This window comes from Vipera ursinii (genome assembly GCF_947247035.1).
Source record: "Vipera ursinii genome assembly, chromosome: 2".
Taxonomy (NCBI): domain Eukaryota; kingdom Metazoa; phylum Chordata; class Lepidosauria; order Squamata; family Viperidae; genus Vipera; species Vipera ursinii.
Genome location: NC_139513.1, coordinates 258,788,582 through 258,810,274, shown reverse-complemented (window position 1 = coordinate 258,810,274; position 21,693 = coordinate 258,788,582). Strand labels below are relative to the sequence as shown.

The window sequence follows — 21,693 nt, the reverse complement described above, 5'->3', positions numbered from 1 at the left end:
AAGAACTGGGGGGTTTCTGGCCATATCTCAGCTCCACTATTAGCACTGACTGGAACTAATCCCTAAGGAATATGGATGGTGACTGCACAGAAGTACCCTCTCTTGATTACTTCAGAGACTGTCCAAACGGATTGGCATTCTCCTGATTCGACTGTCTCCATTCACAAGTGTGACCAATATGATTTCTACACCAATCTCAGCCCTGCTTGGGCTCAAATCACTTGTTTTCTTCAGAGCCTCTTGCACTTCCTCCACAAGCTTCCAAGGAAAGATGGTTCGAGACCATTAGAATTGCTTGTAAGAATTCTCTGTCCTTTCATGACACCTGAAATCAATTCCAAGAAGTGGAATCCTTTTTTTGGGTGGGGGACTGTGGTGCCTTTAAGGCAGTGTTGACTCATAGCAGATGCCTGGACTACTCCCTGCAGTTTCCTTGGCAAGGTTTTTCAATAGTGGCTTGCTATTGCCTCCTTCCTAGAGCTGAGAGAGAGTAACTGGCCCAAGGTCACCCAGCTGGCTTTATGCCTAAAATGGGACTACAACACATGGTTTCTTAGGCATGATGCCTTAATCATTACACCAAATTACCATATGCTGGGGAAAAAGGAGTTTGTTAAATTAATGTTCTGAAAAACTTTTTTTTCCTGGAAAACATTTTTATTTTCATTTATCAGTATATGATTCATTTTTCCCCACCAATTAAGTTTCAGTGATTCTCAGCCACATAAATATGTGCTGAAAGCTTACATGCAAATTATATTTTAAACTATCACAAAAACCAAAGAGCCTCACTTAGTCATAAATATTATATAATACATTTCTGCCCTGGGGAAATCTGGAATTCCCAATCTGAACATGGCAGTCAGCCACAGTATCAGCCTGATTCTATTTTTTTCAAATATTTTACAAGAACTCTGAACTAGAATGGAAATACAACTCTCTTTATTGTTAGAGTGTTGAAAGCAGAATGCATAAAAACAATGAATTTATTAGATCCTGAAATTATCAGTCATTTATTATTCTTTATGCCTTCTATATATGAATGAATAACAATAGTAGTAATAATATACAAATTAAATTATTAAATTAAATTAAATAATAGAGATTCATTTCAATTGTTATCATTAACCCTTCTCCCCCCATATAAAAAGTTTGATTTGGAAATAAGTTCCAACTCATTTTGGTTGAATAAATTATTCATAAATTATTCATTTACAATGGGACAGTGATGGGGAGATAGAATCTAAGTTAAGAAAATTATTGGAGTTTTGCGAGATGAAAGAACCAATAAAACCTGCCCAAAAAAGAGCTTTGACAGAGACTAACATGGGAAACCATTCTTATCCATATCTGTCAATTAAATTTGAAAAGTTCAGAATGGTTTCCTGAAATTGATAGTACCTTGTCCTTGATGACTTTTTCTTTACAGGGGATTGCAGTAAGTAGTAAAAATAATTCACCATATGTGATTTTAAGAATCTTTAAGCCTGAACTTTTTATAGCTTGTATGGTGCAATATAAGAATGTTGAAAAATGAACTACACTGGCTACACTGGTCTAAAATCTAGTCATTAGATATTTATGCTACTATGCACACATACAAGAGATAAACTGATATGAAAAATCTGTGATAATACAGAGAATGTTGAAAAATAACTTGAGACTAACTTTGCAGGTCTGTAGACCAAACAAAAGCTGAAGTAAAACTTTAAGCATACTTGGTGACCATTTCAGTGAATGATCCATTTATGTTCCATTTATGATTTCCTTCCTTCCTTCCTTCCTTCCTTCCTTCCTTCCTTCCTTCCTTCCTTCCTTCCTTCCTTCTTTCCTTCCTTCCTTCCTCCCTCCCTCCCTCCCTCCCTCCCTCCCTCCCTCCCTCCCTCCCTCCCTCGGCATTCAGAAAGGACATAGTTACAAGAAGGAGAAAAGGAATTTTTCATCCTATTCTGTTTCTAAGAATAAGGTAAAGGTAAAGGTTCCCCCACACATGCGTGCTAGTCGTTTCCGACTCTAGGGGCCGGTGCTCATCTCTGTTTCAAAGCCGAAGAGCCAGCGCTTGTCTGAGGACGTCTCCGTGGTCATGTGGCCGGCATGACTAGACGCCAAAGGCACACGGAATGCTGTTACCTTCCCTCCGTAGTGGTCCCTATTTTTCTACTTGCATTTTTACGTGCTTTCGAACTGCTAGGTTGGCAGAAGCTGGGACGAGTAACAGGCGCTCACTCTGCTACGCGGCACTCGGGATTCGACCTGCCAAACTGCCGACCATTTGATCGACAAGCTCAGCGTCCTAACCCACTGAGCCACCACGTCCCTTGTTTCTAAGAATAGTGCAGCTGTTTGGATCTGATGTGGGAAAAGTCCTTTGGATCCACAATCAGAATCTTACTGTACCTGCTAACAGTTCCTTAAAGCAGGCATGTATTTTTTTGGATTTGTACTTTTTTTCGCCTGGGACCACAAAACTACCATGTGAGTCCAGAAAATGTGCAGCTGCTGACAGGAACAATGAGCATGTCCATGCCTGATCAGAAGCACCTTTCTTGTCCTCCTTCCAGATAATTTCATATTCCTATTTTTACAAACTTTTCTAAAATAACACTGCCACCTAGTGCTCTTACTATCTCACAGGGCACTTCACCATAACTGTTGCATATTCCAACAATATGAATGAGTTTATAGGTAAACACACACTCCACTTATTTGCAGCTGTAATCTTGACAAATAGGATTCTCATATCCTAGGACCATTTAGGCCTGTTCCATCTTGTGAAAAATGCAATTCTGAAAGGAAGGAAAAATATGTGCATGTTTGGGGCATATATATATCAGGCATATTTCATAGAATCACAGAATGAAAGGCTTGAAAAGTACTTTAAGAATCATTTTGTCCAACTTTATGCCCAAAGCAGGAATATTCTACTAAAGCACTTTTGAAAAATGGCCATAATATCTTCCATTGCTGAACATTACTTAAGAATTAACAACCAATATATATTATTTTAACACATTTTTCATGTGCTGTTTTCTGAAATAACTCTAATAATTCTGCCCCATTATCTGTGTAACAGCTCTCAGCTACTGGAAGTTAGCTATCATGTCTCCAAGGAATCCTTTCTTCTCCAGGCAAAATGAATTTAACACCTTCAACTACTCCTCTTTAATTTTTATTTCCATACTCCTTGTTATCTCAGTTGCTGTTATCTGGAACACTCTGTGATCATCTAAAATGTGGAAAACATATTCCAGTTATATTTTTACCACCACAGAAGAGAAATAAATCTCATCATATTCAATGAACCATGATGCTAAGTACACATGTGTGGTGAAAATTGCATTTTATTCCCTTTTTAAATAGATTTTTAGCATTGACAAATTTGCTAGAAACATCTCATGGAAAAATCACTTTATAAACACAATGTACAAATTTATGGTATTGATTTTTTCATATTTGATGAACATACATATTGACCAATGATAAATCCTTGGATTTCTGCCTATTTGGCTTCTGCAGAACTGTGTCATCTTAAATAACTTGTGCTCTAAAGTGAATGAAAAGAGATGATGTCTTTTTGTAGAGGCTCATTGCTTTGATTATACGTGTTGAATTTTGTTTTGTAAGTAGAAATCCTTTGGTGTTAACTGTGGAACCAGTGAATCATTTTATTTTGATTTGGCATTTTCAGTTAAGTTGTTCATTTCTGTCACAAGAGTGGCAAAAGTGCAAAAATGTTATCCCTTTATCTTGCAACAAATCCCCTAAATAATTTTCATAGATTATTATTATTGCCACATATGATTCCTGATCAATACCTTCTCATTATTTGTTGATGTAGAATTCAGATGAGCTTAATCCAAATTAAATTAATTGTATCACTAATTGCAACTATAAATAGAAGAGCTAAAAACAAATTCATGATTAAAAAATGGGTGACAACTACAAATAGTGATAAAATTTAGTAGCCTCCAATGCACCATGAAAGTTGAGTTCAATCTATCTGTAAGTCACCAAATTCAGGAAGAATTATTCAAGTATAATTATATATGAATATACATGAGTATAATAAGTATGAGTACACTTATTCCTATGTATACATGAACCCCTGTTCAAAATATAAATTTATGACTGAAAAAATCATCATTATTTGAACTGGGACTCTTGTGCCTGATCTTCAAGTGCATTAATTACCAATTGTACCCAAATTGCATAGGCTTTTTCACCAGTGTTAAAATGTTCTCTGGCCTCTTGAAGGCTATTTAATCTTTGTTCAGTGTGGGAAATCTAGACTGAAGCTTCTCTGACAATGGCTTTCAGTTTGAAAACAGAGAAACATCTACAATAATTTAATCAATTGTTAAACTATTTTGGGAACCTTTTTCCTTTAAAGACTCTCCATCATCATCATCATCATCATCATCATCATCATCATTTACCTTCCTTCAAAACAGTTACTTCTAAGCCATGTATTTGGAGCCATGTATTTTACTGATTCTATGTCAACTTTCTTAAGTATTTAGATAGCCATATTTTCAGTTTAGGGTATATTCTTTGCCAATTATCATGTAACTTTTGGGGGTATTTTCTGTTCCCTTAAATTGCTGATGCCCATTACCATGCAAAATCCTTCAAAATGCTTATTTATAAACAAACCTTAATCAAACATTAAATTGAACTTAAATTGAACATTTTTAGAGCAAAATTCCAAAACTGAAACATTTAAAAGTTTTACATTCTCATGTAAAGTGGGCAGGGAATTTTCACATTATGGTCCAAAGGAGTATTAGCAGCTTGATAATAATTCTAAAAACAATAACTGCTCCCTTAGAATCCTCCCAAAGTTGTCTGATGCTCAACATTTCCTTCTAAGTATCAACATGCAACACAATTTATGAGGCCAGCATTCACTACATTACACCGACTCTCAAGAGTTTATCCTGCATATCTATAGGCTGTATAGTTTAAATTGTCAAAATGTAAGCTATACAAAGCAGAGAAGCTGCATGACATTTATCCTGCCTGTCACTTTTGCATAAATAAATGTATTGGTTTGCTACATACAGGATGATCCTTAGCTGCTGAAGCAAGAACTGAAAAACAGCTGCATTCCGTTATCGCCTCAAAGCTTTTCACAGCCAATCATACGCTTTAGGATTTGAATGGATATACATAAATATGTTAAGAGGTAGCATTCAATAGAAATCAAAGCAATGGGGAAGCATCATCTAGGGAGGTAAGCTACTTTTTATGTTGTCTACGTTGCTGCTGATCTCTTTTTTTGCATCACTGTGTTTTAATAATCTATCATTACCATATTTCTGTGCTATGGAGGTGTCCTTGTGAAGGGCTTTCGATCTTATTTATTATAGAGTAGGCAGATATCTATTGGATAGCCTAATTGCTTACTTGCTGTGTTTAACATGCATGCATTTTGATTTTAGTAACCGTTGCTTCTTTGGCAAAAATCACAGAGATGTGGTATGCTGAACTGCAGACTGCAGTTCCAACCTAAAAAGCACTGCGGTATAAAAAATGTAATGCTGCAGCAAAGTTAGCCAATCAGTTTTATAAATGTAGCAAATGTTAACCTTTTTATTACAGCACCACAATTGTTCATTGATTTTTTTTTACTCACCATGGATGTGAATTATTCTATCATGCTCCAGAGTGAAGTTAGCAGCATGATGTTCAGCCCAGCAGAAAAAAATCAGCACCAGAAAAAGTAGACTCTTCATCTTTTATAGTCAAGAATCTTCTTCACTGCAAAAATATCAAATTGCAAAGAAGCTAATTGCATCTGGAAATTGTAATAGTAACACTTTATGCAGTTCCTCTGAGTTCCATCCTTCTCTTATTGCTCATTGCTTTGTGCTTGTAAAATTACAGAGTCACATAATTAAGAAATTTTATTAGGAATGTCCTCTTTGTCAGGAAGTTAGCTGTACAATTACTTGTCTACCAAATGAAATATACTATTGGGTAACTCTGCCCATTAAGAGAGTAATTGTTATTTCCAAACCATAAAAAATAAAGATTGTGATTCTTAAAGGTTAAGTGGACTTCAGTTTAAGTATTCAGAACTGTTCTGTTTGTACCCGTTAAACAAAAACATACTGTATCTTAGACACAGAATATAAATACTGTTTTACATCTTGTGACTGTTTTTTTTTGCACCTTAGTTAATTTAGCATGCAAGTGCAAGTTCTTCAACTGATCTGAGAGGCAGACTGCAGAGGCATGCTTCCTTACAGGCATACTCACCATTTTATAGATTAGTCTGCAGAGAAATGTTGAAACCTACATAAAGCAGGTTAGAATTGCAGGTTCCGCTACTGCAGCTGCCCTGACTGATTTTTATTCATTTCTATTTAGAATGCTGACTCATGAAATTATCCTGTCAGTTAGGGTCCCTGCAGTCAGCACAGCTGCTGAGAGCTGCAGAATAATATTCTGCAGCCTCAGAGGAATAATTAAGAAAATGAAGACCTGGAATCCATAGGAAGGAATATAATTCAAGAAGATTCAGTTTGGCATTTTCTTTAGCTGGGATACCTCTCTACTGTCCTATATGTGTTCAGAAAGAATTCTTGTCCCCAGAACAAGATGGAGATGTAAAATAAATTTTATTCAGAAAAGTATATTTAACTTCTTTTGGGGAGATGTGGGATGGGGTGTGAATGTGGCATGGATCTGAAGCAAGATACACAACCTCTGCAAATTTTGAATGTAGAGAACTTTTTAATCAGAAACATTTTCTGGTTGTGTATTCTACCCAGAGATTTTTTTGCACGAGTAGTTCCTTTTTGCACAAGTAGTGGTATTAAAGTAGTTGCAAGAGAACCCCGTGACCTCTGGCACTGAGTTAACCCGCTGAGTTGTACTGAGTGGGTTAACTCAGTCGTGAGACTAAGTTATCATTGTGTGGAATTTCATTGTTCTGGCAGTATGCTCATCTCAGAAGGAAATTATAGGTTAAGGTTAAGAAGTTTTGTGTTTCTGTGTATTTCTCTCTGTGTATGTGTACTCCTTCATACACTGTTGACTTCTGGCAACTGCCTGGACTTCATGGAAAGTCCCAGTAGTCTTCATGGAAAGTTTTGGAAGTGGTTTGCCAATGTCATCTTCAGGAGAAAGGAGCCCAATTGGTCCACTGGAGGACTAGAACTCATGGTCCCCCTGTTTTTAGCGCTGTATCTTAACCACTACATCAAACTGGCTCTCAAGATAAGGGTCAGACGGTTCAAAATCAAATTCATTTAGTGTGGAACTAAAACAACATTAGATATCTATCTACTAAATAGATTTTTTTTAAAAAAAAAAACAACCCTGCAGTTTTTATAATTATAAACCCTTGCCATTATCTACATGGCCTTGAGAGAAAATGGAGACCAAATAGCTTATTCAATAAGCCTTTTTCTGTGACTATTTATCTTGAACAGAACTACTATGTATTTATCAGTTAGACACAGAATAAACTGCCTGTGTGAATCCTCATATATGGAGGCTTGTACAGAGAAGTTTATAACCATATTCCCTACATCAGTGTTCCTCAAACTGGGCACTCTCCAAGTGCCTCAGCTTCCTCAGCTGCACCTCAGCGCCAGTATTTTCAGCAGTGGTGCTGTGCTGGCTGAAGCATTGTAAAAGTTGAAATCTGTGCTCATTTGGGAAAAGGTGACCAAGCACAACTGATTCTTTTTGAACAATATTAAACTGATCCACACAAAGTTAGTTTGCTTCTTTGTGGCTTAACTTATTGGGTAATGAGCAACCCATACTTAATGGCTTATCATGATTCATGAATCTAGCTGGTTCATGCAGCATGATTAGTCCTAAATGTGTGGTTTACTATACATGCCATAGTCAAACAAGCCCTGCCCTCCCAATGATAATGATAACTTTATTGTCACTTTGAATGTACACCAATCGGCATACATCAAAATGAAATTTCGTTGCATACAGGTCTCAAAGGGTCACCACCTCCGATATATACTCCTTGTTCGTGGCCCGCTCAAATTTCACATTGTCCATTTTAGTCTCTAGGGAGTGAACGATGGCACACAGGACAGATGGAAATGGGGCTCCATGTGGATTAGCCCTCAAATTCACTTGTATTCCGACAACCTCGCCTTCTTTCCTTTTTCTGATCCTGACTCTTCCACCTTTTCCTTAAAGAGGCCTTGCTTCTTTTCGCCCCTGGAGCACGCTGCTGCTGCCACCAACTCCTCCAAAAGCCCCACTCCCTTCCTCTGGGTATGCCTACAGCCTCATCCAGTTTCTTCACTCCATAAGCTCCAGGTCCTCTCCTCCTCTGCCTCCTCTGGAAACAGCCCTGATTTGCAATACAATCCATCAGTGGGCCAGCAGTCAGATCTTGCTGCTGTCAGAACAAATTCAAACAGCGCCAACGACTTTTAACGGTCTCACCAACAGTTCCAAAACAACTAGAAACTCGCCAGGCCAGCAAAGATTGTCGGTCGTATGTCGTATGTTACCTTAGTTCCACCATGTTGCTCAAACACATTAAAATCTTCCTGATAATGTGGCCTATAGCCCTTACTATCCCTCCCAAAACTATTTGCCTTCAATGCACTGTGATCTTCCATAAACTTTGCCTTCTAATGTATGGAAACTGAAAATATTTAATACATTTAAAATTGAGTCCTTGACAAAGCAAAAGAAACCATTTATTATCTTATTTGGTCTTTTGAAACTATATATTTTTTGTTTTTATAATTTTCACAGTACATTGTTTAATCCTTTTTCAGTCATTCATCCTTAGCTTCCAAATAACCTGAATAATCTACAGTTGTTCGTAGGTAACGTTCTGTATTAGATGACTGAAAAAAGTGGTGAAAACTTTACTGATGGGAAAAGTAGAAAGCTCAAGGGGAAAAAAATAACAACAGAGACAAAAGGTCTGCAGGGTTGTGAACCAACCAGATTCTGATTACAAGACAAGTGTTATACACACTGAGCTGTTATAGCATTCCTAGAAAAGATATTACAGAGTATGGGAAACACTGATTCATTTATAGGGATGTTCCTGATTCTGCATAATAGTCATTAAAACTGTTATTGTAGGTTAGCCTACATCAAGCTTAAATATTTCTTCAAAGACCATCAATGCTTGAGGCAACAGAATATGGAAAAGTTTACTGCAGAAGTGAAGCATAAAAACATGTCCCTAGGAGCTAAAACAGGGCAATGTTTTCCACTTTATCCTTCCAAAACTTTCTGAGACAAGGAAATCTGATAGTCTGGATAAGCCTTTAGGAATCGAGCCTTGCTTGAACTCTGAAATGGAGCAACCAAATGGGTGTATACACTTACCATTGCAGAAAAAATCGTAAGCTTTATTTTGTTTCATTTAAGGATCCTAATATTCTTGTTATATAAAAACTCATAACACATTCATAGAACACAACTTACCTTTTAAAAAGAGATTTTTTTAAAAAAAAATAAGATTAATACTAGCTCATTTTAGATAGCGCAGTTCATATTTATAATTTCTCATTTTCAACTGATTGCAAGCTTGGGGAATTGAAACAGAACTGGAAAAACATGTGGTGGCACACATTTCAAAGTCCCCTTTTTTAGAATAGAGTTCTGATTCTCTGTCCCTTTCAGGAGAAGCTTGTTTTCAGAATTTGTACATTAGTGTAATTGGTTATACTTTGCCAACAGACACAATATTTGAAAGACTTCTCAGTTTCCATTACAGTCACAGTTTTTTGTGCCAAGAGCATACATGACGTTCTGGAATATCATAAAAAAATAAGTCTTGTGAATCCAATAAAACATACTGATTTGAATAGATTTCTTCTTGTTTACTAGAAATTGAACTGATTATGGGTATGAAATGTAGAGAAGTACAAAACCATTTACTTCTTTATATTTGCCATACTTTGCTTTCTAAAATCTATGGCAAGTCTACAGAATGACTCATAAAGTTTTCTCTTTCCAGATAAATTGGTACAAGGGAAGAATTTATTTTTCAACTGAAAAAGCAGTTCTATAAGTAGATTTATTGCTAGCTGGTGATTTTCAATGATGCACAAATGCAACCATGATATTGCTAGCACAATAACATTTTATTTATTTAAAATTTGTACAGCTACCCATTTTAAAACCAATTCTAGGCAGCTTACAAGCAATAAAATGATATAAAACCACCAACAAAAAATTAAAAACAGAAAAACCTGGTGTCATCAACCACACTTTCTGGACCTTGCCCATTCCAACATTTGTGAGAAAAGCCATGTCTTGAACAGTCTTTGGAAAGATAGAAGAGTAGGGACCTGTCCATAGAACAGGGACTGCATGATTAATAAAGGGGAGATTATCAAACATATATTTGAAAGTACTTACTACAAGTTTTTCTGATAGATTTTCTAATAGATTTCTTTTTCAAAAGTTAATATCTAAGGCATCTAATTCTTACTGGGTTTTAGCTAAGGATGTATGGTTTACTGAGGTTAAGGACAATTATTTGTCCTCTGATCATAGGCATCAATGGATGAAGGTGTCAAAAAGGCAAGATGGCAGGCATGGCAATACGACTGAAGCCCAAGCCCTTTGTTCATGCCGAAGACCTTGACATACAAAAAGGGTGGGGCTTTGAGGTCCCTCACTGATTGCTATCTTGACTCCTTTTTAAGCCTCTATTCCTGTATGGAAGCTGATGCTTCCAATGCATATTAACATTCCTACTCTCTAGTCTTTGCATAACTAGCCTCCCTTCCGACTGCTTCATGTACTAAAATATCATGGATCCATTAATAAGGAATATTCAGCATAATAAACACTCAGATAAACAACTTGTGAGACAAAAAATAAAACATTTTATGATTACAAGATTTTTTTAAATTTTTTTTAAAATGTACTTTAATATTTGTACCGTATATACCACCCAGCAGGCAGCAGCAACTGGCTAACCTTGTTCCAAATCTGAAATGAAGGATAGGGTTAGGCTTAGGGTGTAATCATCTGATTCTTCCCCTTTGCTGTTTTTGGAAGGCAAGAATAGTTAACTGTTGCTCTTTTCCCCCCACTTCCCTTCACAAATGTAATCTCCAAGTGAGTTTTTCTGCTGTGAATTTAAAGTGTTCTTTCCACTTAAGTTGACTATTTGTTTTGGATGGCACTTTACTTTGCTACAGTTAATCCCAACAATTTATACAGTATTTTGCAAAAGGAGAAATGCTACCATACTTAAAGGATTGACTTAGTTACGTTTTCTACAGCTTCAATTATTCTTTCTCTTTTCTGTTTACTACCCACATTTCCCTGGGTACCTCTTTCTTTATTAAGTGCAGTGATGCATCTTTTCATCAATTTTCCAGTCACTTGAAATGGAAGGATTTCATGTGAACCTACATTAAGTCATTCAAAAAATATGCTGAAACAATATGCTACTGGACTGACCAAAGACAAGAAAAAGCCCAAGGAAAAATACAGTAGACAGCTCAGTGAAAGAAAAACCCGTAATAAAATTATTTCAGATCGTTACCAACAACCTTCTATTTGCAAGACAAATGTTATAATCATTGCACTATTGTAGCATTGCTATTAAAGGAAGCTCCTGAAGACCTATAGGACAGTTATAAAGGAGTTTTATATTTGGTTATTTTGCCTTTATGCATCTGCATTTTGATGCTATAACTCTGCATATATAAAATAATTCAGTTTAATGAATTAAATTATCTGAGTGGCATAGATAACGTATACATATACACATATATCTGGTAAGTCCTGCCAACTTGATAAAAAATGATTGGCAGAGGGACTTCCAGTTTTGTGCAGTAGCGCAGCAGCCAAGGGATCACAGAGCTCTGCACCCTATGGCTGATTTCTGCCTGCTAGGGGACCCTAAATGGGCCTGAAGTTGTCCTGTAGAAGCAACATAGAAGGGGGGAAGTCCTGCTGATTGTGGAGAGATGGTGGTTGATCCAATTGGTTTGGGAAAAGCCCTCCAGAAACTGGCAGGAGAAGAGGATAGTTTAACTTCCTAGTCTAGCCAAAGTGACTTAACCCAGATGGGGAAAAAATTACAGGAAATTCTGGACATGGAAAAGACAAACCACACTTTAAGATTACAAAACAAGTTTAAGGATAAGAAAAAAGATTTGGCAAAATGGACTTTGCCAGAAGAATTATGAGAACTTGAGAGATAAAAAATAAATGAAATCAAGAAAGGAAAAAAGGGAAAGATTTTTAATGAATACCAAGGGGTGAAACCTTCCTATAAAAACAGCTTACCTGTTTTGCCTTTTGTACCTGCAACAACATTTATAAGATTATGGGAAGATTCTTTGATTCATCGAAGCATATTGAACAGGGAAGATGTTGGGGGGAAAAAAGGCTAAGTGAAATTAAGAAATTAGATGATGGGAATTACCAGAGGGAGTATTTAAAAATTAAAAATTGTTTGAATATAGTTAAAGAAATAGAAAATTTTTGAATATAAATGAAGATTAGTTTAAGGGGGATGAATCCCTCATGTAATACAGTATGCCTTTTTTCTTTTATGTTTGGTTTTATGACATAAGAAATATAAAAATGTTGGGATGGTTTACATAAGAGAAATGTTTTCTTTGTTTTTTCTTTTTTTTTTCTTTTTTTTCTTTAAGACATGAGAAATGTAAAAATGTGTTAGCTTGCATGAGAAAAAAGACTTAAACATTTAAGTGTAACTAATTTTGAGAAAATCTTAACCAGTAAGAATGTTTTGAATATTATGGGGAAAACAAATTTAAAAAGAATGTAAACAGGATTTATGGCCAGACAATCAAGATGATCACTGAAAAGAAGCTTTATATCGATGTGGTTATTATTTGTAGAAACATGAGAAAAATGTTTATATTCAATTGTCATTTATTTAAGTAAGAACTGTATTAATGTAAAGTTGGCAAGAAGAGCAAATCAAGTAGAGATCATCCGTGGATTCGGGGTGAGGTATCATCAATATGCTGATGATACCCAGCTTTTCATCTCCACCCCGAACCAACCCAGTGATGCCCTCAATGTGATGTCCCGTTGACTGGAAGCGGTACAGATTTGGATGGGAAAGAACAGGCTCCGGCTCAACCCGGCCAAGACTGAGTGGCTTTACATACTGGCATCTCGTTTAGTCCAAGAGGTTCCATCTTTGGTTATAGGAAGAGAAATGTTACCTCCCATTGATAGAGCACGCAATCTAGGTGTCCTCCTGGATTCACGACTCAGTTTTGAAGATCATATTGGAGTCGTGGCTAGGGGGGCATTTGCCCAGATTCGCCTGGTATGCCAGTTGCGCCCCTTTCTGGACCGAGATACCCTACGCACAGTCACCCACACACTCGTTACCTCCCGTATAGATTACTGCAATGCTCTCTACATGGGGCTGCCCTTAAAGACCACCCGGAGGCTTCAGCTGGTGCAGAGTGTGGCTGCACGGGTAGTGATGGGAGCACCCCAATACTCCCATATTACACCCCTCCTGCGTGAGCTGCATTGGTTACCGGTTGCCCTTCAGGTGAGATTTAAGGTGCTGGTACTTACCTCTAAAGCCCTACATGGCTTAGGCCCGGGATACTTGCAGGACCATCTGCTACCGGGAACGAATTCCCATCGCCCAGTACGCTCACACAGAGAAGGCCTCCTCAGGGTACCGTCAGCTAGACAATGTCGGCTGGTGACCCCCAGGGGGAGGGCCTTCTCTGTGGGAGTGCCAGCCCTGTGGAACCAGCTCCCCCATGAGCTTCGGATGGCCCAAGATCTCCAGTCCTTTCGCCGCGGCCTCAAAACACTCCGTTTCTACCTGGCTGACCTGGACTGACAGGGATTTTAATTATGTTTTTAATTTTTAACTCTAATTTTTAATTTATTTTAATTTAAATTTTAATTTATTGTACAGAGGCCTTTAATTTTAATTTTATCTTAACTTCTGTATTTATTGTATGTTATTGTTGTTAGCCGCCCTGAGTCCTTCGGGAGATAGGGCGGCATATAAGTCCCAATAATAAATAAATTAAATAAATAAATAAATAAATAAAAGTAAAGCTACTATATGGACTACAGAATTATAGAAATTTATTGTTATTGATTTTTTTAAACACTAACCCAGACAACACGATGTTTAACAAATATTAAGGTGAATGTTAAAAATTAATAAAACATGTTTTTTTTAAAAAAATAAAGATCAAGGTGGCAGAAACACAGAACAGCAAGAATTTAAGGACTTTAATAGCTGGACAGGAGAACACAAAGGGTTCTTAGTTATTCCCAAAGGTGCTTTTTCAAGAGGCAACTGGACTTTCTTGTTTTTCTTTGAAGACATTTCGCTTCTCATCCAAGAAGCTTCTTCACCTCTGACTGGATGGTAGGGAATGGAAGGATTTATACTTACATTTATACTTTATACTTATAAAAAAACCCAGCAGGAGCTCCTCCATAACAGACAAAGAAGAAAACAATAAACCTAGCAAAGTTGTCATTCCACATGTTGTAGGAATATAAAACACCCAGACACAAACTGAGCAATGTGGTATATGCAGTACAATGCAGTGACCCATGTGAAGATCTGTACATTGGGGAAAGAAAACAGCCACTTCATAAATGCATGGCACAACATAGGAGAACAAACCCACCAGGACAAAAATCAGCAGTCCATCTGTATTTAAAAGACAAAGGCCAGTCTTTTGAAGACGTTAAGTTCACATTTTGGACAGAGATGACTGTTGGTTTGAAAGAGAGGTCAAAGAGGCCATCTATGTCAAAACTGAGCAGCTGTCTCTTAATAGAGGGGCAGTGATACAACATCATCAATCTCCAGTCTACAACACAGACCTTTTAGCAGTTCCAAGAAGACTCCACACCAATTTGCACTACTCAGCTGATACTGATGACACAGGTAAATCTCCAGGTGGCATCAATGACTCTCTAAAAGAATGCAAATGACCAGCTGTCAGCAAGGAGTATAAATCCTTTCATTCCCCACCATCTAGTCAGAGCTGAAGAAGCTTCTTGGATGAGAAATGAAACATCTTGAAAGAAAAACAAAGTCCACTTGACTCATGAAAAAGCACCTCTGGGATAACTAAGACCTGGATGATTGAGAATCTCCATAGACAAAGGGTTCCTTAGATAAAGGCTAATAGGACTCTCCCCCAAATATTTCTGAAAAAGGCAATGGCAAACAATAATTCTTATTGTTAAAGAAAACTATATGTCTATGTCCATTAAGTCACTGAGGCTCAAGTGTTATTGAAGGAGATAGTGTTATTTACTGCAATGCTTTTAAATTGTGAAATTTGGACTATATAATAAAGAGAAAGGATCCTTGTTATCATAGGTACAATAAAAGGCAGACTAAGAACAATAATTGCTTATAGTTATACATATTAAATTCATTTTGAAATTAAAAATGAAAGTAGTACTGCTTTAAAAATCATGATACCATATCTAACCTGGGCACCCTTTCCATATAATTTCATATGATGGGGGAACACAGAATTTCTTGACAACTAATTTGGTTCCTTTCTTATAACTGATTCACTGACATTTTATTTACTTACTATTATTTATATATCTTTCCAGTCCAAACAGAACTCTGAGTATATGATAAAACATTGAAATAAGTTCAGTGACAAAACAACAGGAAACATTAGTGCTTTGAGCACTAATTGCAGCTTATTTTTGTATAGATTTACTAATATATTTCTAATTGTTATTTTTCTAAAAAAAGAAGTCTGTTGTCTTAAATTTAAAAATAATTACAAATAAATATTAATAAATAGTGCACAAATAGACATATATAGTCCATTGTCTTCATAGTGTTTCATTCTTTGCATATGAGTAGAGAGAAATAGCATTCTCTAGCTTCAGATAATGAATACTTTGAAAAAGCAAATTTTGCCAGATCTCTTTTTTCAAACATGAAGGGAAGGGACAAAGCATTTTCCTCACAGCTGCAGCACAAGAAACACTGTGCTCTGAAAGCATGGATTCTGCTAGACCTGCATTAAAACAACAACAAACAACTGTGACAAAAAACCCTTCTTTTATCCTTATGAAATATTTGAGCACTGAGTAAGATGGAATGGCCTTCAGCAAATGAACCTTTTTTAGTACTCTTTTTTCACTTTATCAGTTAGGTGTTCCCTGCAGATCCATTCTGCAGCTGTAGTGAATAAGGTTGGATAAAGGACATTTATCCCTTCCCTTCTCCCACAGTCTTTCTGACATTCCTCTATTTAGGAAATCTGGGGAAACTCCTAATAGCAGCATTGGGAATTAGCTTCATCTGGAATTGCAAGGAGAGAAATATACATACCATCCTATGATACCAAACTTTGTGAGAGGACAGTATGCATGTAAGTGTAAGGTGTAGATCATTGAAGAGTTTTATCCATTTTTCCTTTGCAGCAACAAGATTGTTTTTGAAGATGTAATTAATATAGCAGTTTTGCTTTCATTTGATAGCTCCATAATCTTATAAATGAGTCAATTTACTTGTAACACTGAAGATGATAGTCAATAGAAGACCAATGTCTAAAAATTTTATGTTACCATAAAATTCCACAATAGAAAACAACTCATGGAGCAGAAAAAAAGGGACTGTCACAAAGCAGAGGGATCAACCTATTTTCCATATCACCAGAAGGCAAGACAAGAAGGAATGGATGGAAACTAAACAAGGAGAGAAGCAACACAGAACTAAGGAGAAATTTCTTAACAGTGAGAACAATTAACCAGTGGGAATGGCTTCCCTTCAGAAGTTGTGGATGCTCCATCACTGGAGACTTAAAAAGAGACTGGACAGCCATTTATCTGAAATGATATAGGATTTCCTGCTAAAGCAGGGGGTTGGACTAGAAGACCTCCAAGGTCCCTTCCAACTCTGTTATTTTGTTAATTGTCAAAGCTGTATGTATTTAAAAATATTTTACATGAATCTAAGCAAAATAAGATAATCTCATGAACTGTGGTTATATTTATAGATAGTAGTAGTAATAGGATGATTTCACAGAAGAATGTTTGCACAAGATATTTGCTGCATGAGTATAAATTTGTTCATGTAAATATTATGAAGCTCAAACAGATTTTTCTAGAATTGTTTTCATGAATGTAACATTTTGTACTGAAATCTGGCCCTTTTTTTTAATGAGTATTAGCAGGAAAAATCATGTTGATTAAATTTAAACAGTTGCATAGAAGATGTGAACTGTAATAGCAAGAAACTAATATTTTTTCCTTAAAAATATTTCTACCTTATTCAGCATCTAAATGAAGTAAAAGTAAAAAAGATAATTGAGTTTTTTTCCCCAGTCAGTCTTTCTAAAATAATGAAGTCTTTACACAGATGTAAAACCAATGATGTTCAGTGGACAGTAAGACATACAAATAAGTGTGCATAAAAATGCTTAGAGTTTATAATGTTGCTGCTTTGGCCCTGTTTAAATATTCCTTACAAATAATAATATATGAACAGGAGGCTGGATTAGAAAACCTCCAAGGTCCCTTCCTGCTCTATTCTTATTTTGCTTCTTAAAAATGTTTATTCTTTTCAGTTTAGATTTCTTGCCATATAATGCATTTCTCTTGATAGACATGTCATAGGGAATGCAGAGTAAAAGACTTCAGTCAATTTACCTATTGCAGGGGTGTCAAACTCAATTTCATTGAGGGCCGCATTAGCATTGTGGTTGCCCTCAGGAGGCCGGGTGGGTATGGCCAGGGTGGGCGTGGCCTACTGGGTGGGCGTGGCTAGAGTGCCTATGGCCTACTGGGTGAGCATGGCCAGCTCTACATCGTTCGCATCAAGGGTGCCTATGGGGGCCTGGGCAGGAGTGGGACAGATCTGAGGGTCTCTGGCAGAAGGAGGGTCTCTGGGCCAGGGCCAAGGCAGTGGGGGCCGTTCCCTCACTGTTTCCATGATGGCTTCGTGGGCCTCATGAAACCACTTCGCGGGCCGGATCTGGCCCCCGGGCCTTGTGTTTGACATGTCTGACCTATTGCTATAATGGTTATTTGATTGCAATATTGTTTATAATTGTATTCAGTGAAGTAGCCTGACTACTGGGACTATTTAAAATGATAGCTAGAAGGATGCTTCCATTTTTTACTTCCTATGAAATCCCAGCTAGATAGTGTACAACATCCCATAAGAGAATTGTTTATAAACTGAACAGTATTATCTAGTGCTAAATATTGACTTTATGCCCAGTGAGTTACATCAGAAATAGGCAGATGATCATTTGGGATTTACTAATAGAACCATGCTTTTCAACTATCAGCAAGGATTTCTTATTTATAAAGATTAAGTAACAATCTTATTTCCTCTTCAAATCATGCTGCCATAATGAAGTAAAACAAAAATAAACAGGAGAAGATTTACATTTTGGGCATGCAAGCTATGTTTATGAATATAAATATATAAAACTTCAGAAAATGACCTAAATGCATATTAAATTAATAAATAAAATGTAGGAAGAAATAGTAAGTTTCTAGTAGATTTGTAAAATGTGAGTTTTGTTCACTTGCATGCATTTTGGAATAGGATCTCCTTTCCTAATACTGTTTAAAATCTTGCATATTAGGGGCTTCCGGTTCGTGCACGCGGCACTTCCGGACATGCAGAGACAGTCTGCTTCCTGCCGTCCGTTTCATTCTCCTTTGGAGGACTCTGAAAAGGGTCAAAAATTGCCCTGGAGGGGCGATTACTGAGAGGAGGACTTCCCTGCAATCGCGGAAGGGCGGCAGCCCTCCACTGGAATCCGGGATCATCTCCTTTGGCCCAAAGAAGAGACCGGCTATAAAGATGGCCGATCACTAAGCCGCTCCCTGCCAAAAGCCAAAAGTACTACCTAGCACTAAGAAGCAATTTGGAGGACCTGGGTGAGCTTTTACCTTTCCTTTTTCCTTAATCATCTTCCTGTGGGACTTTCCTGAAAATCTCCTCCCCCTTGTTTTGAGAAAATGGCGAATATCTACTTGGGAATAAATCTTTAAACCCTCATAGTTACAAAGGAAATTCAATTAATTCAGCAAAGAATTTAAGCAATTTCATCTGTATCTATTAAAAAGCTTTTTTTTGTTACTGGGGATTCACTATTTCATTTTCTCTCTAAACTGTGAATTAAAGAAAAAAATTGGACTAATCTTACAAAAGTTCTAAATTAATTTGGAAAAAGAAAAAGAAAAAAACCCCTCTTACATTGTATGTTGTATGTTATTGATGACATCTTGCAGTGTAACCTGGTACAGCAAGTAAATGTCCTTTTTCTGTTGTGAGAGCTGACTGAATAACAAAGCTGTCAAAGATAAATGTGGGAACACCTGGCACTGATTACAACTCTTCAGGAGGTGGAAAAACTTTGACTATTATTAAAACAGCCTCCATGGAAGATTTAACTGCAAACAACGAAATGGATGAATACATCTCACCACTTGATTATAAGCTGATACTGGACACGATCTTGGCAATGACAGAGCAAATTAAAGCCAAATTGCAAGAAAAATCTGACAACTTAAAGCCACCAAATCAAACTCTGAATTTAAATGAGGAAAAGATAACCCAAAGCCAAATAGAAGAAGTGGAAACTAACATCAAAATAAGAGATTTTAAAGAACAACAAAAGCAACCTACAAAAAACCTTAAAGTCCAAACTTTAATGGTAACTACAAAACTTACAAGCAAAAAAACAACAGTACCGGAACAAAGCAACATCAAGAGTGAAGACACTAAAAGCCCCCAAATATACTATATTGAGAATTCAATTAATCCAATGACAACCATAATACCAGCTACCACTTTCTACCTAACCCAGATAGAACTGATTTAATGACAACTATATCAACCACCAAAAACCGAACTATCAAAGCAAAAATACAATGGTTACAAAGGGGATATCTTCCTTGCAAAACTGACATTTGGATATGCTCCCTGGATTCAAATAAGGGGTATAGGAAGAAAGGAAAATACAGTTGAGTATTTAAAGATACCAAGAGCAAAGTATGATTGGCAGAAAAGGAAGCCAAGAGTTAGATTTAAAAAACTGAACTTGTTTCTCTTTTGGATTCCTAAAGATAGACTATAAAAATATTTTTCTACGGATCAAGGGGAATCTAAAAAAAAATCACTGATTTTACATTTAGCTTTTAGATCTGTAAAGGAATATAACTCTGAATCATATTATAGAATTTAGAATGACATATCAAAAGATAGTATGTTAATAAGTGATGTACGGTTAAGATGATTTATAGAATATTTCAGTGGCTATTTTTGAACTATAGTATAGAATCTAGAATTTTAAGATGAAAACTCGACTTTAATGGTAAAACATAAGAATGTTTTGTAATGGCCAATATAAGTTTTTTTTATTGAAAAGTTTTAAAATACAGTTTTCCTTTAACAAACCCCCCTTCCCCCTCCCTACTCCCCCCCTACCTCCCCCCAACCTCCCCCCCTCCCCCCCTCCCTCCCCCCCTCCCCCCGACTTCCCAGAGCTAAATACAAGGTATATATATATAAAAAGGCAATCATAAACAACCATATACTAACAACTATAAATTCTAAAATCCATCACTCTCTAGCTTATATAGGATAAAACACACCTTAGCAGTATTAAATATATATAAAAAACTAGAATAGAAAAAGAAAAAAAAACGAAAGAAGACTTATTCGAATGCTACATAAAACTTCTTAACCCTATACTTGTTCTGGATAAACTCAATCCATCTTCTCCATTCCATAATATAACGTTCTTGCGAATGATCTTTCAAATAGGCCGAAATCTTCGCCATCTCTGCCAGGTCGGATAAGTTTTGTAGATAAAAGAACTATTCTTTATTGAAATAGGGAATTGTGGGTTACCCAAAATTAAGCTTTCTTCTATATACTATAGGCTATTCTAGAATATCCTATTGCAATTAGATAAAATTTAAAAACAGGATATTGATATGTATTACTGAAAATATATCTTGAATTTTATTGATTGACTGGGCTATAACTAGAAATATACTAACTTGTTTATTTTGACTATGTAATCACTAAGCAAATTAGAGAGGGCATCTCTGTTGATGTAACCTGAACTATTTACAACTGGTTTTTTTTATTTTAACTACCCAACCACCATATTGTTTCACAAATATATCTATATGTAAATATTAAAAAATCAATAAAACTTGTATTAAAAAAAATCTTGCATATTAGAGGGTCATTTAGACTATTGTAAGCATATTTTTGTTTGTGAACATGCTCACATTAAAAAGCTCACATAACTTTCCCTGGAGGGTTACATGGAGTATGCTGTATTTTTCTGGGTGTCGCATCACACGTCCAAAATATTCTAACTTTCCTTTTTTAATTGTTTTGATGATTTCCCTTGGCTTTCCCAGGTGGCTTATCACAGCCTTATTAAATCACTATAGGTCCTGTTTTTGAAGTTCTTATTTAAGCTTAGTTTCCCCTCAATATTCAAAACATTCTTGTTAATTATAATTTTCTCAAAATTAATTACATTTAAATGTCCAGACAGTTCATTCACATAAGCCATCCCAGTATTTTTACATTTCTCATAGCATAAAAAGTACTATACTACTTGTAAATCACATCTCTTTCTTACCCATTTATACCCAAAATTTATCTATTCTTTTAGCCATATTCAAACAAGTGTTTAATCATATAGTACCTATATAGCAGGGGTGTCA

At 36.3% G+C, this 21,693-nt stretch overlaps 1 protein-coding gene across 1 annotated transcript in view; it reads right to left on the bottom strand.

Annotated features, from left to right (window-relative positions):
• Nucleotides 1–21,693, bottom strand: part of HAPLN1 (hyaluronan and proteoglycan link protein 1) — a gene marked incomplete at its 3' end in the record, with an annotated part of 61,773 nt that overhangs the window by 5,639 nt on the left and 34,441 nt on the right. The window contains exon 2 of the mRNA XM_083357254.1: nt 5,636–5,760. Coding sequence (XP_083213380.1) covers nt 5,636–5,735 — 100 coding nt within the window. The 5' untranslated portion in view covers nt 5,736–5,760. The remainder of the gene's footprint in view (nt 1–5,635; nt 5,761–21,693) is intronic.